The 19,691-nt window shown below is 43.6% G+C and overlaps 2 protein-coding genes and 1 long non-coding RNA gene across 4 annotated transcripts; 1 reads left to right on the forward strand and 2 right to left on the reverse strand.

Moving 5' to 3' along the window:
- Positions 1-3,132: 3,132 nt before the first annotated feature.
- Positions 3,133-5,447, reverse strand: LOC144996315 (uncharacterized). Its single transcript, XR_013659312.1, has 3 exons — positions 5,320-5,447; positions 3,331-3,499; positions 3,133-3,254 (listed from the first exon to the last, which is right to left on the reverse strand). It is a non-coding gene; the product is annotated as an uncharacterized LOC144996315 (long non-coding RNA).
- A 321-nt stretch (positions 5,448-5,768) lies between these two features.
- Positions 5,769-16,137, reverse strand: zcchc9 (zinc finger, CCHC domain containing 9). Of its 2 annotated transcripts, none has more exons than XM_004085462.5 (7): positions 16,029-16,137; positions 9,249-9,367; positions 7,460-7,826; positions 7,202-7,352; positions 7,035-7,127; positions 6,842-6,910; positions 5,769-6,317 (listed from the first exon to the last, which is right to left on the reverse strand). In XM_004085462.5, the coding sequence occupies exons 3-7, from the start codon at positions 7,811-7,813 to the stop codon at positions 6,205-6,207; spliced, it is 780 nt and encodes a 259-aa protein (XP_004085510.1). In that variant the 5' UTR covers positions 7,814-7,826; positions 9,249-9,367; positions 16,029-16,137; the 3' UTR covers positions 5,769-6,204. The 2 variants fall into 2 exon arrangements, with proteins under 2 accessions (XP_004085510.1, XP_078811842.1); XM_078955716.1 differs by having other exon boundaries at positions 9,249-9,370; positions 16,029-16,056.
- LOC101161172 (zinc metalloproteinase nas-4) lies at positions 16,102-19,645 on the forward strand. The gene is made up of 10 exons (XM_004074446.5): positions 16,102-16,240; positions 16,318-16,350; positions 16,433-16,486; positions 16,568-16,617; positions 17,388-17,457; positions 17,528-17,645; positions 18,066-18,238; positions 18,669-18,750; positions 18,819-18,940; positions 19,511-19,645. Exons 1-10 carry the CDS (start codon positions 16,189-16,191, stop codon positions 19,534-19,536), a joined length of 780 nt encoding a protein of 259 aa, XP_004074494.1. The 5' UTR covers positions 16,102-16,188; the 3' UTR covers positions 19,537-19,645.
- The last annotated feature ends 46 nt before the right edge of the window (positions 19,646-19,691 follow it).

Genomic DNA, 19,691 nt, shown 5'->3' on the forward strand with positions numbered 1-19,691 from the left:
CAGATCATTAATGATGAAAGTCTTATTTAAAAGAAACATTTAAAAGAGTCATCTTCATCGTTGTGGGTGAAATCTGATGTGAGCCTGGTTTACTGTAAGTTTTGTGACTGTTGTGTGAATTGGGCGGAGACATCTAACATGCGAGGCGCATGGGTGTGAATGGAAATGATTCGATTATCTGTTGGTGATGCGGACTGGTTGGTATATGACGCTGTGTCCTGGTTCAACCGTCAGCAGGAAATTTGAAATTCTGCTGCATTTTTTCAAAAGAAAACCAATTTTTTTTAGGTTGAGACTATCAACTACAAAGGGAAAAGTGTCAACAATTAAGAGAAAATCCAAAAGTCACCTGCATGATCAGCAGGAAAAAGAAAGAAACTGCTGCAAAACTAAGTGCAAACAAATCCTACAAATGTGAGATCCAATGCATCCACTGGAGCTCCACCTTTCAGACACAGTAAAGGTTGAAGATCTGCTGAAGAGCAAACGTGGAGTAAAGTGGGTCAGCCTGCAGCAACGCGGTCAGAAACGCCACAGGAAGGCTTTGATGCCCACCAGAGCAGCTGGAACCCTGCAGCTGCCACTTCTCTGCGAAGATCTGGGTCACATGACCCTCAAATACTTGAGAGGTTTTGACCTGAGGTCAATCTCCTGTAAAGATCTGCTATCATTGCGCCAGCATGTGTGATCCAGGAGCTGCATCGTCAGGAAACTATGCATGAACATCTTTCCTTCCAGGTGCAGCGTCTCTCTGGGGTTCAGGCTGAAAACTCTAAAAAAAATGGAAACATGCTTCCTGGTGGCATCACCCTAGGCTTGGAGCAGAGCGCTCGGCCCTATTAGCTCCAGAAGGCTCCTTGCAGATCCACGCGGCTCCTTTGGTTTGTGATCTCCGTCATTAACTGCAGCCCACTTTCATCTCCTCTCCTGCACTCAGGGATGCCTCCTTCCGCCCTCTTCACCTCCACCAAACTGCCCAGAGCATCAGACACATGTGCATGACTGTGAGCGGGAGTCCAGCTCTTCGGGCGAGATGCTGGAGTAATGACTTCCAGGTAACAAGCGTTTCCTGGTAACTGCCGAGGGCTTCATAAAGTGGCCTTCATCCTCTGCAAGGCGGCGCCCTTTGATGGCAGAAAACACTGATCTCCTCCGACCTCCGTACTGCCTTTGACGTTTATTCTGCAGTAAACCTTCATCCTCTCAGCAGCAACTCACTTTCTAAAGCTCCGGTCCATCACGAGCAGCTCCTTCCCTAAACCTTCATGAGGTCCAGTCCACAGCAGCAGGAAGCTCTCTGCTTCGACACAGACAAACTCTTCCTCGCTCCATCGGTTTTGATCAGCAGGTCAATGAATTGAACAAAAATGGAGATTTTTAGCAGCAGACATCAGCTGGTTTATCTCTTACTATCGTTTTTACTTCCTGAAAGTTTCCTCTGGAGTTTAGGAGGCAGATTATCCTGTAATCCAGTCATCATAGTCTGACGTTCTCTAGAGAGTTCTGGAATTGGTCAGACATGTACTGGCTCTGATAAGGGCTGGGAGCATCTCATACATGGTGTAAAGTCACTAAGATGGAACTCAACAGAGGCAGACATTCATGCTGGCCCGGTTCTGTCCTGTCTGAAGTTTGAGCCTTCAGATGATCTGCTTCGTCTGCGCAAAAGCTCACCTGAACTTCAGTCACCTGAGAACCAGGGTGTCTGTTCCCACAGGTGAACTCTGCAGGGTTCACTTCAGAGGGAACATCGTACTTGTTACCAAGAAAATAAGATGGAAGGGTTCTCAGCAAAGGCAACGGGAAGGGGGGTGGAGTTGCTCTGTGCCCACAATTTAGAGGTGAATTTCTAAAGAATACCTGCTGCTCCATGCAGGATGCAGCAGGACAAAAATCCCAGCCCTCCAATGGAGACGATGGTTTTCACTGCTGTGCACTTTCACCGCAGAAAAAAAAAAAAAAGCTAAAGATGTGAGGAGAGCTGGAACGAGCTCTGGTCTCACGTGTTTTCCATTGCGGAGCCGTGCGGCGGGGTCAAGACAGTTAACCTGCCATGTTCCCGTAAAGCGTCTCCACATCAGAGGGAGGACGCCGCCGCCTTCGTTACCGTCCTGGTTCCTCCGCTCTCGGCTGCAGATCCTCTTTCACAGCAGAGCCCGTTTCCCTCAGTCCATAAATACAGACACTGAAGTTCATTAGTCCTGGCTACTGCTGGGGGGGGGGGGCACCAGAGAGGGACGGGGGAGTTTTCCCCTGTTTACTCTTATTCTGAACCACATTCAAACATTTTGTCCAAATTGATGCATCGAGATAAAAAAATAAATCAGAAGAGAGCAGAGAGTGAAAACAAGAACTGAAGGACTTCCAGAAGACGAGGAACACGACAAAACACTGAGGTCAGAAACCAAACACAACACAAACACACCTACACAAACTGTCAAGAAGAATAAAGAAAGAAACTAATAAGTCATCTGCTCAGATTCTCATCAATACGTGGAAAGCTCAAGTTCTCCATGTGAAGAACCTGAAAGCCCATTTTCAGCACAAACACTTCCGTCTGAGTCTGCATCAAAGGAAGAAAACACAGAGAAGTTGTGATCCAGAGTTTCCTGCATGAACCCTCTAGCTACACAATCAGACATCCAAAGTTTCAGAAAAAGTTCTGTAGAAAAAAACCTCTCAGATCCAAAATAAGGAGTGTTTGAACGTTAAAGGAAGCTGACCTCCGTTTTATCACTGAAGCGTTTTGAGAGAGAGGTTCTGCTGCAACCAGTGGTTCCTCACCTCATCCTCCCGGATCTCAGAAGAGGGGGGGGGGGGGGGGGGCGCTACACACCTGGATGGACTTCAGGTAGGAAGGTGACCGCTCTAGCTTTGAAGCAGAGACCGGACCAGATGCAGCATTTTGGATCATCTGGAGCTTTGATGGCTGCCTGCAGAGTTTGATCCTGCATTTGTCCAGTTTCAGGCGACATCAAAGCAGGATATCAAATATTTTGGGTGGTGGGTCTTCTTCCATCTCGCAGGCTTCCAGCACAGAGACTTTACTGAATTTTTTAGGACTTTTCAGATCTTTACTGACTCCTCGGGACGAGAGACCCAACTCAGAATGGTTCTATTTGAACATCATGGGTCTCATATGAAATACCGTTTTAAAATCTCTCAACAAAGAGCAGCTATGGTGACTCGGCCCCTCCCACATCTCCATGAAGTCGCAGCACAAAGACTCCAGCTGCAGAAATCCTTACAGCAACCTGTAGAAATGAGATCTGGTTTTAGATCAAATGTGTCAAAAAGGTCACGATAAAGGTCAATGTAAAATAAAAACACCTCTAAATTCCTGCTGCATTTACAGGAACCTCATGATGACTCAAAACGACACCGTGAAGTCCAGATCCGCTTCAGCCTGTTGGAAGGCGTCCAGACCCGATTGTTAAGGTCATGTGACGCAGCCAATTCGTACATTTTGCGCACGGATGAAAACTGGTCAGACGTGAGTCTGTGTGGAAAAAGTGATAAAACAGTTGTGCTTTTTCCATGAAACTGTCACAGACGAATCAGGAATGAATCAACCACGCAAAGAACACAATGTGGATCATGAACCGTATGGGATCAATGCGCTGTTCATATGCAATTCATTAGTGATTTGTGCGTCATTTTTTCTTTTTCTTTCGGCTTGTCCCAGCAGGGGTCGCGCGTCATTTACGTACTTTTAATGTGATATAGAAAATATAAAAATGATACATCTATGGTTCATGCATGAAAAGTCAAAGCTATAAGTTTGCCTATGCATCTCACAAAAATCACGCACAGTTGTGTAAGATTCATGGCATTTATTCCACGGTACAGGTGAATTCTCCCTTCTGATTGGCTGCTGGGTGTGGATTAAAAAGTGGATTAAACGCACGCCTTAAAAAGTAGTTCCGGTGACGTAGCCTAAATGTTTTGTTTCACTGCGCCGGCTTCTTTAAATCAAACTTTATCTTCATCGTCCGGACAAAAACAAGCGGTAAGAGGAGAACTTTCTCTCTGAACTGATGCTTTATTCAACACATCGTGATCATCAGCATAGATCAGCATTTCCTTTGCCGCTGCAGTCGAGAACCGCGCCGGCTGAAACGGCAAAGTGGCGCGTTGTCACATTACCGTTTCCAAACTGAAAAAATAACAAGAATAAAGGACAAAAAACGGGTTTAATACTTATTTCTTTTGTACGTGGCCGCGGTATAAGCGGGTAAATGGCAAACGAAGTATACATTATCACCACTAACGCACTCCCCCCACCCCCCCAGCTTCAAATTGGAACCAGGAGACGTGAGTGAATGAAGCCTCTGTCTGCTGCTCCACAGAAGCTGCTGCTGCTGTGGGGAAATCTGGGAGGGGAGTTGTGTAACGGCCCCCGGTGGGCTGGAAGCTGGCAGCGAGCTGCGGCCGTCTGGCTGCAGTTTCACTTCGCCTCCAGGAGAACCTATCAGGCTCTGTGAAGCCAGGCGCGGGGGCGGGGCCTCCAAGGATCCCAGTCGGTCCACTCTTCACTTCTCCTCACGTCTGCCTCTGAAGTGACCTGCTGGTCTGAGAGGAGGGTCTTCAGCAGTAACCAGCTGATGACAGGAGCTCGCCATCCGTATAGACGTGTGTGGCAGCACCATTGACTGTATCTGAGAACTGGACTGAGTGGCCCCCCAACTAAAGTTAGAAACGCTGAGAGTTCTGGTCCATGGCCTGTCCGTCCTGGGGGAGGATCCGTCCTTCAAGTGGAGTTTTTACCGAGAAGGAGGGTCTAAGGGCCGGTTTATACGGTGGCCCAGAAGGGTCACAACATACTACGGTTTATTACAACACTAAAAAAGTTATCTCACAACACGAAACAATAACTCAAAGCGGAAGTTTATCTGCAACAGAACTTACTCTGCTTTTAAAGATGTATGTTGTGTTGTGAGTTAAAGTGTTGTGTTGTGTTATTGTCCATGAAGACTTCATTCATCCAGGTTGATTCCATCATAATAGTAGGTTTAGGGGCTGTCCCCTAAACCTACTATTATGATGTGAGTTGTTTTGTGTTGTGAGTTAATATTTTTTAGTGTTGTGACAAACTGTAATGTGTTATTTTGTGTTGCAAAATCTAAAGTGTTGTGACCCTTCTGGGCCACCGTAGGTTTAGCAATTACCTGTTGCATTCTGTGACTGACTTCATGTTCCTCTACAGGTAACAGTATGAAGCCCTTTGAGGTGACTATGTTGTGATGTTGGTCTATAGAAACACAACTGAATTATGTCTTGAAGTCTTGAGAAGAACCTTTAAATGCTGAAGACCCTCACCTGCTGTGCCACAAGCTCAGCCATCAGTCTGACGTCACACTGCCCCCCAGTGGTAGACTCCACACACTGCATGCTCCACACAGCTTCTACAGAGCAGATCTCCAACGCTCATCCAGATAAAGAAACTTGGATGGGCGGCAAAAGAAAGAAGATTTGGAGTCTAGATGCCACAGCTCGACTTGAAGGAAACCCTTCACCCACATCTGGAAGCCTTCTGTTCTTTTGCAAGCTGAAAGCTGAGAAGAGGAGAGGTTTTCACCTCCAGATATAACATGGAATCACATCCCCATTTGTCTGACAGGGAGCCAAACTACCAACTTTCTCTGAAAGGATCCATCTTCCTGCTGCTTCCTAAGCAGGGTTTGGGGGTTGCTGGAGCCTATCTCAGCAACACATCTCCAAGGACTCACACCACAAGGCTGAAGCAGAGAAAAATGAAAGTTTAAGCCTGCTGTTCCTCTGGTTTTATTGAGCTTTGGTCAAACCCATTTATGCTATACATCTTTACATTAAACACACAGGCTTTTCTGTAGCCAGCTTCTATTTTAGCAGCAGAGGTCCCTCAGAAATCTGCTACAGAGAAAATGTTGGCTGCCCAACTTCTACTGTTTTTGCATTTCTTGAGCTCTCTGTACTTCCGGCTATCGGACTCCCAGCATGCATTGCACGCAGCTCATCGGCAGGACGTTTCAGTTCCGTCACCGTCAAACCGACAGATGTGAACAGGGAGCAGCCTTCATCCCACACCAGGAGACGCTGAGACTGATGAAGAGGAGCAGATGTTCCTTTAAAGAGGCTCAGCCTTTGATCTCTCATCCGAACCAGAACCCAGAAGGTCCGAGAAGTCGCCCAGGAGGAGAGGCGGTCATGTGACGCAGGCGGAGGTCAGAACGTCACCACTTTGGTCTGCTTGGGTTTGGCCTTCTTCACCGGAACGTGCACGTCCTCGTGGTCGGCGCTCATGTTGTTGGACAACCATGCCAAAGTCACGGAGTGAGCTGAGGAGAAACAGGAAGTGATGAAGAGCTGGCCTCTGCTCTAGTTCATCATCAGTAGGCCTAAAGCTGCATAACAAAGCATGGAGGGACTCTGTTCCACTAACAAGTCAACACTATTTTATTTGAGTCAGTTCTGACACCAACCACCAGGGGGGGCTGCTGTGCATCATCAGGCGTTCCTTCAAAATAAAGGTTCCTTCATGGCAATGTTCTTTACAAAATAAGAGAACAGATGAGCAGCAGAGGAAAAACCAACTAAAGCTGACGTTTGATGGTTTGGTGCAAGAAGGAAACTTGTAGTTTATTAGGAATTATTTGTCTGTATTGTTGGGATGTTTTGTGACAAAACGTCAGTAACGACATTTTTCCTGCTTTGCTGTTTCTTTTTAACTTCCACAGATGATGGTCTGGAATTCCACTGCGTTCTCTGTGATTCATAAAAATGTCTTCCTCTTCCTTTACATCTATTGTCGTGTTCCAAACCCCTCTGGGGGAATTGCATTCTTCAGATGAATGTCACTTACTGGCAGCTTGATGCTCGGGACAGTCCTTCTGGAAATGTTCCACCGACCCGCAAAGACGACAGGAACCTCCTGCAGACGACAACCCCCCCTCCCCCGGTCAGAGAGCCTCGCTTAAACGATCAGCTGAGCTTTATGGGTGCAGCTGAAACTCGGACGCCACATTCTGTGACAGGCCTGTGGGCGGAGTCTGTACCTTCTGCGTAAAGTCCTTTGGGGTTGTCCGGACAGGAGCGCGACAGGTGGCCGGTTTGACCGCAGATGAAGCACTTGGCATACGGATAATCTCCTGTGGGGAAGCAGCAGCGGTTCTCAGACGGAGGGGGGATGCTTTGCAGAAGGGGGCGGGGCTACAGGACTCACCCAGAGCCGGGTCCACTTTGGCTCTGCATTTGTGGATCTCGTGCTCGGTGGAGCCGCAGCGGTAGCAGATGCCTCGGCCCATCTCCCGGTCGGCGTCGGCCTCCGGACAGTCGGCCAGACCGTGACCCGGCTTCCTGCAGTTGAAGCAGAGCTGAGGAGACGACAGCAGGGGGCGCCGTCAGCTCAAACGCCCCGTTCTGACTCAGACTCACAATGAAGGAGAAATACAAACAGGAAGCTCCTCGGAAAGACTCTCACCATTTTGTTCTTCTTGTCCGTCTGCCTCTTCACTCTCCGGGTCTCCCTCCTCTGGTCTTTCCTCAGAGCCTCCCCCACCTCCTGCACGAGCTCCTGCCCCCCCTTCTGCCGCTCCTGCCCCCCTGCAGGCAGAGGGGCTCCCTTCTCCTTCAGATACTGCAGGAATCCATTCACATCCTCATTGGTGTAGTCCTTCTTCTTCCGACTCTTTGCCGAGGAGCTGCTGGCCTGAGTCCTCCTCAGAGGAGCGCCATGAGCCCCGCCCCCGGAGCCCCGCCCCCTCAGCTGACTCCAGGGCGTGGCCTCTGCTGGTTTGTGTCTGTGGACATTGTTGGCTCTTGCCCACCTGGTCATGACAGCTGCTGACCTGAAACAGGAAAGATTTGGACTCAGATTCCCAGAATTCATCTGGACCTTTGTCTCTACAACCTGCATCTTCATCATCCTCTGAGTTTTTGCTCACATTTCTTCTTCTATGTTTTCAAATAAGGAAGTGGATCTATTTTTTTTCCAAATAAACCTTTTTAACAAATATTGCACATACGGAATATCGAACATTAAAACTCCACACTGTGTGCAAATGACAACAATTTACACATTTGCCAGAAAAATGTAAAAAAACAACAACATAATAATAGCAAGAAAAAAACAGGTAAAAAATTAAAAAGCCAAAAATAATAATAAAGGTTAAGGATTCTGTTAAAGTCTAAAAAAGAGAAAATGTTTCCACTGTTTTAACAGGATTTAATCCTATTTACATACAGAATCATTTCTTTCTGAAAAACATAAAAAACTGGTTTTCTGTTAGAATATTAACACTTGTGAAGGAAATATTTAGCCCTAATTATAAGTAAGTACCTATATAAATGTTCTCTGAATTAAATCTCCCTTGAATTAACTATAAACAATAATATGCTTATGGAATAATTTATAGTCTTTCCAAAATGTTGGAGTGAAGCAGCAAAACCAAAAAAGATGAGGCGGCGTTTCTGGTGAAGAACGACAAAATGAACAGTTTATGTCCAGATCTTTTTTAAATGTAGTATAAAAGTGTTTCACTTGGTAAAATGTATGAATCATTTAGAAAGAAATGTCTTTAGTCTGATTGGTGATGACATATTTGTGGAGCAGGGACCAAAGCTAGTCCAGTCAGAGACAACATGGAACAGTGACGAATGTCTTTGTTATTCCTGACAGCTGAAAAACATCTTAGTTTTTCCACCACGATTCTGATCATTTGCGGGAGAACATGGAGGATTTGAAGGAGAACTGCTCCACAGAATTCTAACCCCACCTGGGATGCAAACTCTGCAGGTGAGACATGCAGACTATAGGTGACATCAGGTAACCTGGTGGATACACCATCTGTGTCACAAGAAACATTTCCAACCAATTTTCAAGAAAAATACTTTTGTTGTTTTTGAGTATAAGACCTGCATTGTTCCAAATACAGTAACAAAGGACAAGAATTACGTTTGTTGTGGATGACATGATGATGATCAGTCTCGATGCCAATACCTGAAGAGTTCACAGAAATTTAGTCTTTTTGACGTCTAAACACCGACTTTCATGGTTTGTTATAAAAATGTGCCTCAAACAAAAAGCAAGAAACAGCTGTTTGTGTTAGCTTTTGTCAGAAAAAAAAAACTAAAAATAAACGTAATTTATGGAAAAGGCAGAAGGTTTCGCGTTACTTTAGAGTCATAAAGAATAATTACATATACTTTTGGAAAGTTTACCACCGTAAAAATTATCAAAGCGGGTCAAAAAGTAATTTTAAACGCCTTACTTTTTCTCCTTTTCCTCACGTGTTTGTTTTCACCGGAAGTCTTCTTCTTCTTCTACTGCGATCATCGATGACGTGTCTCTCCTCTTTAGCGCCCGCAGTGGCGGAAAGATGAACTACAACTGCTGAGAAAATAAAACAATTAAAACCAAAACTATAAACTAAACATGGTTCAGAAAACCAAATTACCCGTTTTAAGTAAGAGTTTCTGCGTGTAATAAAACATTTATTTAAGAAGACAAGGATTCCAATGAAGAACTGTAAACCTTTAATACTGTATGTTGTTTAGATTCCCAGAATTGTTTTTTTCAGAGGTTTTTTTGTTATTATGGCCCGCAGCAGTCATAGACTGCAAGGACCATATTGTAACTGGTACGAGGGTCGAACACTCAAAAAGTCCAAAACGTCAAAAAAACGCGTCAAAACGCCAAAAAATGGGGTCAAAAGTCGCCCAAAGCACACAACGACACGACAATTGTGTAACGCAACAAAAATACACACACACACGCACAACACCAACGCACAAACGTCAAAATTGTAGTCGCAAAAATGACGACAAAAACCCAAAAAAGCCCCAAAAAGCCCTCAAAAGACGGGTTTAAAGCCAAAAAGACATGCCCAGCCTATAGTAAAAGACAGGCCGCATTGAAATACATAGGCCACCTGACTGCAAAAACTTCTATATTGTTTCTGCTTCGTTTATTATTATTATGGCCCGCAGCAGTCATAGACTGCAAGGACCATATTGTAACTGGTACGAGGGTCGAACACTCAAAAAGTCCAAAACGTCAAAAAAACGCGTCAAAACGCCAAAAAATGGGGTCAAAAGTCGCCCAAAGCACAAAATGACACGACAATTGTGTAACACAACAAAAATACACACACACACGCACAACACCAACGCACAAACGTCAAAATTGTAGTCGCAAAAATGACGACAAAAAACCAAAAAAGCCCCAAAAAGCCCTCAAAGAACGGGTTTAAAGCCAAAAAGACATGCCCAGCCTATAGTAAAAGACAGGCCGCATTGAAATACATGGGCCACCTGACTGCAAAAACTTCTATATTGTTTTTCGAATGTTTTTTTATTATTATTATGGCCCGCAGCAGTCATAGACTGCAAGGACCATATTGTAACTGGTACGAGGGTCGAACACTCAAAAAGTCCAAAACGTCAAAAAAACGCGTCAAAACGCCAAAAAATGGGGTCAAAAGTCGCCCAAAGCACAAAATGACACGACAATTGTGTAACACAACAAAAATACACACACACACGCACAACACCAACGCACAAACGTCAAAATTGTAGTCGCAAAAATGACGACAAAAAACCAAAAAAGCCCCAAAAAGCCCTCAAAGAACGGGTTTAAAGCCAAAAAGACATGCCCAGCCTATAGTAAAAGACAGGCCGCATTGAAATACATGGGCCACCTGACTGCAAAAACTTCTATATTGTTTTTCGAATGTTTTTTTATTATTATTATTATTATTATTGTTTCTAACGGCGTCTTTGAGCTCAAATTTGACCCCCGCCACATACCCGAAAACTCACCAAAATTGGCACACATCTGGGATAAATTGAAAATGAATTTTCGGAAAAGACAACATCACCCCCCCCACGATGATGACATCACGGCGAGCGTTCCCGTAAAAAAAATGAATGGGCCGAAAATCGCTTATGGGGCCAAAAAAAAATATTTTGAAATACTGTTACGAAACCAAAACACGCGTGTTGGGGATATCCCAAAGAAGTTATGAAATCATTATGGGATGGCCACACGACTTACGGCTTGTCGGCCATTTTGTGGCGAACTCAGAAAAATGGCGAATTTCGTGTTTTTTGACAATATGGGAAAACAAGACTTTTGTTTAAGCGATTTTCACGAAATTGCACACACATACCAAGACCATGATTCTACAATAACCAAAGAAGTTTCGTTGACCTTTGACCTTGGCAAGGGGCGGCCATCTTGAATTTTCAAAAAAAAGCACCTTTAGTAACGGATACAAACGAAAACTCGTCCTAGGGATTTTTATCGATCTTTTTGAAATTTCTCGGGCATCAATGGCAAGCTACTGTGGACAAAATGTTGGAATTAGAAGTTGTAGAATTTGAAACACGTGCGCGTGGCGAATTCGCAACCGTCGCCATTTTAGCTAGCTCGCACATATTTTATCGAAATAGCCTGAAACTGAAATATGCGATAACCTGGCCCACACTGAACAAAACGATGTCACATACGACAAAATCGATAAAGGAATGTGGCCGTGGTAAACAAAAAACGGTCGCAAAAAAAAGTGCTGACTCGGCTAAAAAAAAAAATTTCGGATTTTTTTTTTTATGAATCGGCTAGCGAAACCCAGATAACTTTGTCGGGTATATCCAAACAAAGTTTTGAAATCATTATGTGATGGCGACACGACCGACCGTTTGGCGGCCATTTTGTGCCAAAATCCGCCATTTTGAGTTTTTCGCGTTTTTACACAATATGGAAAAATGAACTTTTTTTCGAGCGATTTTCACGAAATTTGACGCGCATGTCCCTAGTGTAAGTTTACAATCACCTCTGGAGTTTTGTCGACCTTTGACCTCGGGAAAAGGCGGCCATCTTGAATTTTCTATAAAAAACACCTTTACCACCAGATTCAAACGTAAACTTGTCGTTGAAATTTTCATCGATCGTCTCGAAACTTTTTGGGCATCAACGGCAAGCTACTGTGGAAAAAATGTTGGAATTAGAAGTTGTAGATTTTGAACGGCGTGCGCGTGGCAAGCTAGCAAAGTGGCGCAGTGTTATAACTCCCATGCATTTCAATACAATACAGTGAAAATTGAACGCATGCATTCATGGCTGAAACTGAATACATTGAAAAACACTGGATATGGACATATAAGGAATGTGGGCGTGGTTAGCATAAAACCACTGTTGCTAAGGACGACAAAAAGTTTACTTTTACCGATTTGTCCGAAACTGACGTCAATCTGTTCGTCTTCCCAAGGGGAACAAAACATAAAATGGTTGCTATGGAGATAAAATAAACAAAAAAGCCGCCATTTTGGAAAAAGTGGTTTTTTATCAACTTATGGCATATAGCTCTCACCAATGGAGGAATGTGTTTTTCTGAGTCAGTTGATGATGCCGATCGCTATGCTAGTACTTTTAGCCACTTTAGCATAGCTAGCATAGTTAGCATAATAAGCATTTTAGGCAATGTGTTTTTTGAGTCAGTTGATGATGCTGATCGCAATGCTAGCACTTTTAGCCACATTAGCATAGCTAGCATAGTTAGCATAATTAGCATTTTAGGTAATGTGTTTTTCTGAGTCAGTTGATGATGCTGATCGCTATGCTAACACTTTTAGCCACATTAGCATAGTTAGCATAGTTAGCATAATTAGCATTTTAGGTAATGTGTTTTTCTGAGTCAGTTGATGATTCTGATCGCTATGCTAGCACTTTTAGCCACATTAGCATAGCTAGCATAGTTAGCATAATTAGCATTTTTAATAATCTGTTTTCCTGAGTCAGTTGATGATGCTGATCGCAATGCTAGCACTTTTAGCCAAATCAGCATAGCTAGCATAGTTAGCATAATTAGCAAAAGCCGTTTTGACGAGCCTTTATCAAAAGTGGGCAGTGAGGGAGGCGGTGGTGCGTAGAGTTGGGCGTGGAAGGCGGGTTGCGTCTGCGGGCCATACAACGCCGCATGCGGCTTTAATTATTATTCTTCTTGCACACTAACGGCGTCTTTGAGCTTAATTTTGACCCCCGCCACATACCCGAAAACTCACCAAAATTGGCACACACCTGGGATAAATTGAAAATGAATTTTCGGCAAAGAGAACGCCACCCCCCCGAAGTCAATGACATCACGGCGAGCGATCCCGTAAAAAAAATGAATGGGCCGAAAATCGCTTATGGGGCCAAAAAAAAATATTTTGAAATACAGTTACGAAACCAAAACACGCGTGTTGGAGATATCCCAAAGAAGTTATGAAATCATTATGGGATGGCCACACGACCTACGGCTTGGCGGCCATTTTGTGGCGAACTCAGAGAAATGGCGATTTTCGTGTTTTTTGACAATATGGGAAAACTACACTTTTGTTCAAGCGATTTTCACGAAATTTCATACACATGCCACAAACACGATTCTACAACTACCAAAGAAGTTTTGTTGACCTTTGACCTTGGGAAGGGGCGGCCATCTTGAATTTTCATAAAAAAGCACCTTTATTGACGGATACAAACGAAAACTCGTCCTAGGGATTTTTATCGATCTTTTTGAAACTTCTCGGGCATCAATGGCAAGCTACTGTGGACAAAATGTTGGAATTAGAAGTTGTAGAATTTGAAACGCGTGCGCGTGGCGAATTCGCAACCGTCGCCATTTTAGCTAGCTCGCACATATTTTATCGGAATAGCCTGAAACTGAAATATGCGATACCCTGGCCCACACTGAACAAAACGATGTCACGCACGACAAAATCGATAAAGGAATGTGGCCGTGGTAAACAAAAAACCGTCGCAAAAAAAAGTGCTGACTCGGCTAAAAAAATTTTTTTCGGATTTTATTTTTAAGAATCGGCTAACGAAACTCAGATAACTTTGTCGGGTATATCCAAAGAAAGTTTTGAAATCATTACGTGATGGCGACACGACCTACGGTTTGGCGGCCATTTTGTGCCAAAATCTACCATTTTGCGTTTTTCGCGTTTTTACACAATATGGAAAAATGAACTTTTTTTCGAGCGATTTTGACGAAATTTGACTCGCATGTCCCTAGCGTAAGTGTATAATCACCTCTGGAGTTTCGTCGACCTTTGACCTCGGGAAAAGGCGGCCATCTTGAATTTTCTATAAAAAACACCTTTACCACCGGATTCAAACGTAAACTTGTCGTTGGAATTTTCATCAATCGTCTCGAAACTTTTTGGGCATCAATGGCAAGCTACTGTGGAAAAAATGTTGGAATTAGAAGTTGTAGTTTTTGAACGGCGTGTGCGTGGCAAGCTAGCAAAGTGGCGCACTGTTATAACTCTCATGCATTTCAATACAATACAGTGAAAATTGAATGCATGCGCTCATGCCTGAAACAGATTACATTGAAAAACACTGGATATGGACATATAAGGAATGTGGGCGTGGTTAGCATAAAACCACTGTTGCTAAGGACGACAAAAAGTTTACTTTTACCGATTTGTCCGAAACTGACGTCAATCTGTTCGTCCTCCCGAGGGGACCAAAACATAAAATGGTTGCTATGGAGATAAAATCAAAAGAAAAGCCGCCATTTTGGAAAAAGTGTTTTTTTTAGCAACTTATGACATATAACTCTTACCAATGGAGGAATTTGTTTTTCTGAGTCAGTTGATGATGCTGATCGCTAAACTAGCACTTTTAGCTAAGTTAGCATAGCTAGCATAGTTAGCATAATTAGCATTTTAGGTAATGTGTTTTTCTGAGTCAGTTGATGATGCTGATCGCTATGCTAGCACTTTTAGCCACATTAGCATAGCTAGCATAGTTAGCATAATTAGCATTTTAGGTAATGTGTTTTTCTGAGTCAGTTGATGATGCTGATCGCTATGCTAGCACTTTTAGCCACATTAGCATAGTTAGCATAATTAGCATAATTAGCATTTTAGGTAATGTGTTTTTCTGAGTCAGTTGATGATGCTGATCGCTATGCTAGCACTATTAGCCACATTAGCATAGCTAGCATAGTTAGCATAAGTAGCATTTTAGGTAATGTGTTTTTCTGAGTCAGTTGATGATGCTGATCGCTATGCTAGCACTTTTAGCCACATTAGCATAGCTAACATAGTTAGCATAATTAGCATATGCAGTTTTGACTAGCCTTCATCAAAAGTGGGCGGTGAGGGCGGTGAGGGCGGTGAGGGCGGTGAGGGCGGTGAGGGCGGTGAGGGCGGTGAGGGCGGTGGTGCGTAGAATTGGGCGTGGAAGGCGGGTTGCGTCTGCGGGCCATACAACGCCGCTTGCGGCTTTAATTGTTCTTTTTTTTTACTTTATTGAACAGAGTGCCAATACCACTAGAGAATAAATGTAGTATACTTTGTAAAATACATTAACCAGAACAAACAGCTGAGGGGGTTAAAATTCATGCAAAAATTCACAAATATCATCAGAGCCTTTTTGTTAGATGAGTGATTTTGATTTTACATATACATTTACATCTCTAAGGAATTCAGGAAAATATAGTTTTATGATTAAATAGCCTAAATTTTTATGAAGATAGAATCTTGCCATAGTAATTAATCAACCTATTCTATAGAAACTTTTTATGCTTCATTTTTCTGTATTATGGAGAAATCTTTGAATATATGAATAATAATAAATCTACTGAGTTGTCTGTGTAAACTAAGATTATTTAAAAAAAGGTGTGTAACAGTTTCTGGATAATCTCCACAAAACTGCAATTAGCATCCAAAACTTTTTACATGATGTCATGTATTATTTTGGCGGGAAAACTAAAGTAAACATTTTTTTACCGTGTTCATTCTTAGATAATTATGGGGGGGAGGCTCATAAATACTACTTTCCAGTTGATCTGAAACTCGGATTCCTTATTTTTATTGCTCCCATCCTTTTGCTGCATGTCTGCCACCTGTATTTTTGTCATTTTTCCCCTCAAACTTTCTACATCCTCTTCAATATTCTCAAAAATTAAATAACAAATTGATGACTGCACGTATTCTTAAATATGTCTTTTCTATTCCTTTTCTTTCCTGACCGGAGTGGACGAACCAGGATCTCATACCTGCTGATTCTGCTTCTTTTTGATTGGACCTCTGACGTTTCAGACCAGATGGGCTGATGAAGGCTCAGCAGGTTCCTCAGGTGGGAGGGGCCTACCTGCTCCCAGGTGATTTCATTCAGCCTGACCGCAGGAGTTGGAGGCCTGAGGTTCAGAGGACACCATGCTGCTTCGGCTCTCTCTGCTGCTTCTGTTGGCTCTGGCGATGAGAAATGGTGAGGCAGCAAGAAAGTTGTGTTGCTGTTTTTGTGTCTTCATGGTTTGTTAGAAAAAAACTCTGTTGTGTTTTTAGGGAATTCTGGTCATTTGAAAGAAGTCAAAAAAGGTAAATTCTGCTTTGAACGCCTCGGTTCAACAGAGGTTCTGTTCCCAATGTAAGAATAGAAAGTACTTTTTTGTTTTTGAAGCTCCACATCTCAAAGAAGAACTGAAGAAGAAACACGACCCAGAGACCCTGGAAGGTGAGGCCTTCAGCAGAACCTGTCTGACTCTCTGACCACACACACAAAAATGGAATCAGACGTACCTTTGCTTGTTTCCAGAGTTACTAAATGAAGATCATGCCTTGGTGGAGGGAGACCTTTTGTTGGGGGTGAGTAAAACTCTTTAAAATTTTTTATAAATTTTATTTATTTGGTTTAGATCTGAGTGTTTGTGGAAGTCCGAGATCCGCACCAATCACACAAAAGAAACGGCGTACGTAAATGTTTCCTGGATTTCCCTCAACACCACATGCCAGAACGGGTCGGATCCTTACCTGGTAGCAGTGAAGCAAACTAGAAATGTAAAGTTGTACATACCTGGGACATTTGCCATTTCCCCAGAAACCTCTCCTGGGATCTCCTGGGATTTTTGACCTGGACAAAAAAAACTCCTGAACGGCATGATTTATAAAAAAACATTGTGGGCGTGTCCAAAGCTAAGCGAGCATTCATGATTGGAAGATGATACAATTAGTTAAAATTGCATTTTGAGTCTTAATTACTGCTTTTAATCAATGTTAACACTTTATTTTATACAGTTTAAACCCATTTCATGTGGGACTTTAATGTAGACCAGCTGCTACACAAAGCTTAAGAACAAAACTTCAAAAACTGTTTTTGTAGTTTTGCCTGTCATGCATACACGAGGAGGTACCGCATTGAAAAAATGTAAATATGATGCATCATGGGATATTCTCCGCAGTACTTCATAAACAAATTAGTAGATTATCATCTGCATAGATGATTTTTCTCCTAATATCATGGAAGCCTGTTTGGCATTAAGAGATCCAAACCATCTGGAACTCTGGACCAACGAGTCTCCTCTGAGTTCTTGGTCCAACAGAACTGTTGATGGTTTTCTATCGTACTCTCGCTGCAGAACAACCGGAATGTGGTGGGGAATCGCTGGCCGACGCCGTCCATCCCGTACGACATCAGCTCAGAAATTGGTAAAAGTTCTGCTCTAATGGAACAGCAGGTGAAAGTTCTGCTCGTCTGAAGTTTACTGTTCTGTCTCAGACGGTCGGACCAGTGACATCATGGCTGCCATGGCGATGGTGTCCAAACACACCTGCGTGTCCTTTCACAGGAAAAACGGCAGCGAGTCAGACTACCTGTTCTTCAGAATCGGTCACGGGTACGTCTGCTGTGAGTCTGAGGCTCCGCCTTTGTTTCTGTGGATGCAGAAGTCAAGTCCAGCCTGTGGAGGTGGTGCTGATGCAGTAACCCCAGAACATCTTCATCAAGCCCTGAGAAACTTCCAGATGGTTGTTGGGTTTGATGAGGGAATGGAAGTAGAGGTGTCAGCTGAGGATTCGGGTTAAGTCTTCAGACTGTCCAGTTCTTTAAAGAAACGTAGAAGCTTTCTTTTAAAAGGTGGCTGATTTCCTTTAGCCTCTGACGATGATGGCTCCACTGCAGATGTTCTTCCAGAGAACAATCACCTGGAGAGTTGAGCAGTGAAGGAGCATCTCTGATCTCCAGAAGAACCCAGCAGGAACCTCACCTGCTGGTTGCTGCTGTTTCACAAACCTTTGGTTCTGTGAATCGTCTCCAGATGTGCGTCCTTCGTGGGCTACCGAGGCGGGAAGCAGGAGGTGTTTCTGGCGCCCGAGTGCTCTGTGGGGAACATCGCCCATGAGATCCTGCACACGCTGGGCTTCCAGCACGAACACACCAGGCTGGACCGCGAGAAGTACATCACCATTCTCCCCGAAAACATCATATCTGGTAAACCTTTCTGCCATCGTCTCTGGAGATGAAGCAGACGGAACTTTTAGTGATCCCTCGAGGGAAATTGTGTTGTTACAGCAACCAAACAAGAAATACGACAAACAAATGGCAAAAGTAAGAACAAATGGTAGTAAAAGTGTTAGTAAAAGTACATGTCATAAATACGACGGTACAGCAGCAGTTTCAGCAGTCCCATGTCGTGGAGGTTCATGGATGTAGTGAGGACATGAGGGTTGGACACAGAGGTTAGATGGAGGCAGATGACTACAGGGAGCAGCTTTATCCTATGTTAAGGTAAACTTCCTGTTTTCAGAATCTAAAAAGGTTTTAGGTGGTTCAGAAAGTGACTGATCCAGGTTCTGTCAGATCATCTGTGATGTTTTCAGCTGGAGTTTATTTTTATGATCTGAATGATGCTGGTTTTCAGGGATGGAGAACAACTTCCGGACGTATAACGGTGAGACCTTTGATCTGCAGTACGACTACACGTCCATCATGCACTACGGACGGTAAGATGAGACAAGTGCAGCACTGTCTTTTTCTGCTTTTTGGCCCTTTTTCATCAACCTCTCGTCAGGAAATTCTTCTCCTCGAACGGCGAGCCCACCATCGTCCCAAACAGGAATGTGGAGGACATGGGACAGAGGAAGATGCTGACGCCGTCGGACATCCAGAGGGTTCGGCATCTTTATGGCTGCGGTACGTCTGCTCAAACGCAACTGAAGAAAAGGGAGGGGCTATCTGAACGAGAAGGTTACAAAATCTGAGACCTGTAACATCCGTCAGCCAGAAGACAGACGGCAGATGAAGAAACTCATCTCTTTTAGAAGAAATTCAAAGTTTGCGTGTGGGGGGGGGGAAGACACCAGGAGGATTAACTAGTGGGAATGGAGAGGATGACTGCAGAGACACGGATGGTCTGAATCATTCTCCTAAAATCCTCATTCATGTCCAACATTGAGAGACTCTAAATGTGTCCGTTTAAGAAAACAGATTCTTCCGTTTTTGCACCGGATGATCAATCGGACAAATGTTTTTCCACATCAACCTTCCAGCCCAGTTTCCCTGAAGTATGCTGGGATGACCTGTAGGAGTGACTCCCTTTAGATACTGAAAAAAGTAACTGGTGAAATGTTAAAATATTCAATGTAAAATGATCAACCAAAAATGTAAAGTTTCTCATTTTGAAACCTCAAAACCCGACAGGTGTTCTGTGATCCTTGCAGGTCTTGAAGACCCCTGTAATCATCACTCTGATCTTTTCCTCAGATTCCCTGAAAGGAGAAAAAAGCTGAGCTGTGCAGTTCGCTGAACCACCTGCAGGAGGCGCAGTTACACCAGTTCTGATGTGCTACAGAACTTGAGTGGAGTTCATGCTGATAAATTAAAATTTTAGACACTTCACAATGGTTTCTGGTTGTATTTTTCTCTCAAACGTTGGTTCGGTTTT

Source organism: Oryzias latipes, chromosome 12 (genome assembly GCF_053564925.1).
Source record: "Oryzias latipes strain Hd-rR chromosome 12, Olatipes_Hd-rR_3.1".
In the NCBI taxonomy this organism is placed as follows: domain Eukaryota; kingdom Metazoa; phylum Chordata; class Actinopteri; order Beloniformes; family Adrianichthyidae; genus Oryzias; species Oryzias latipes.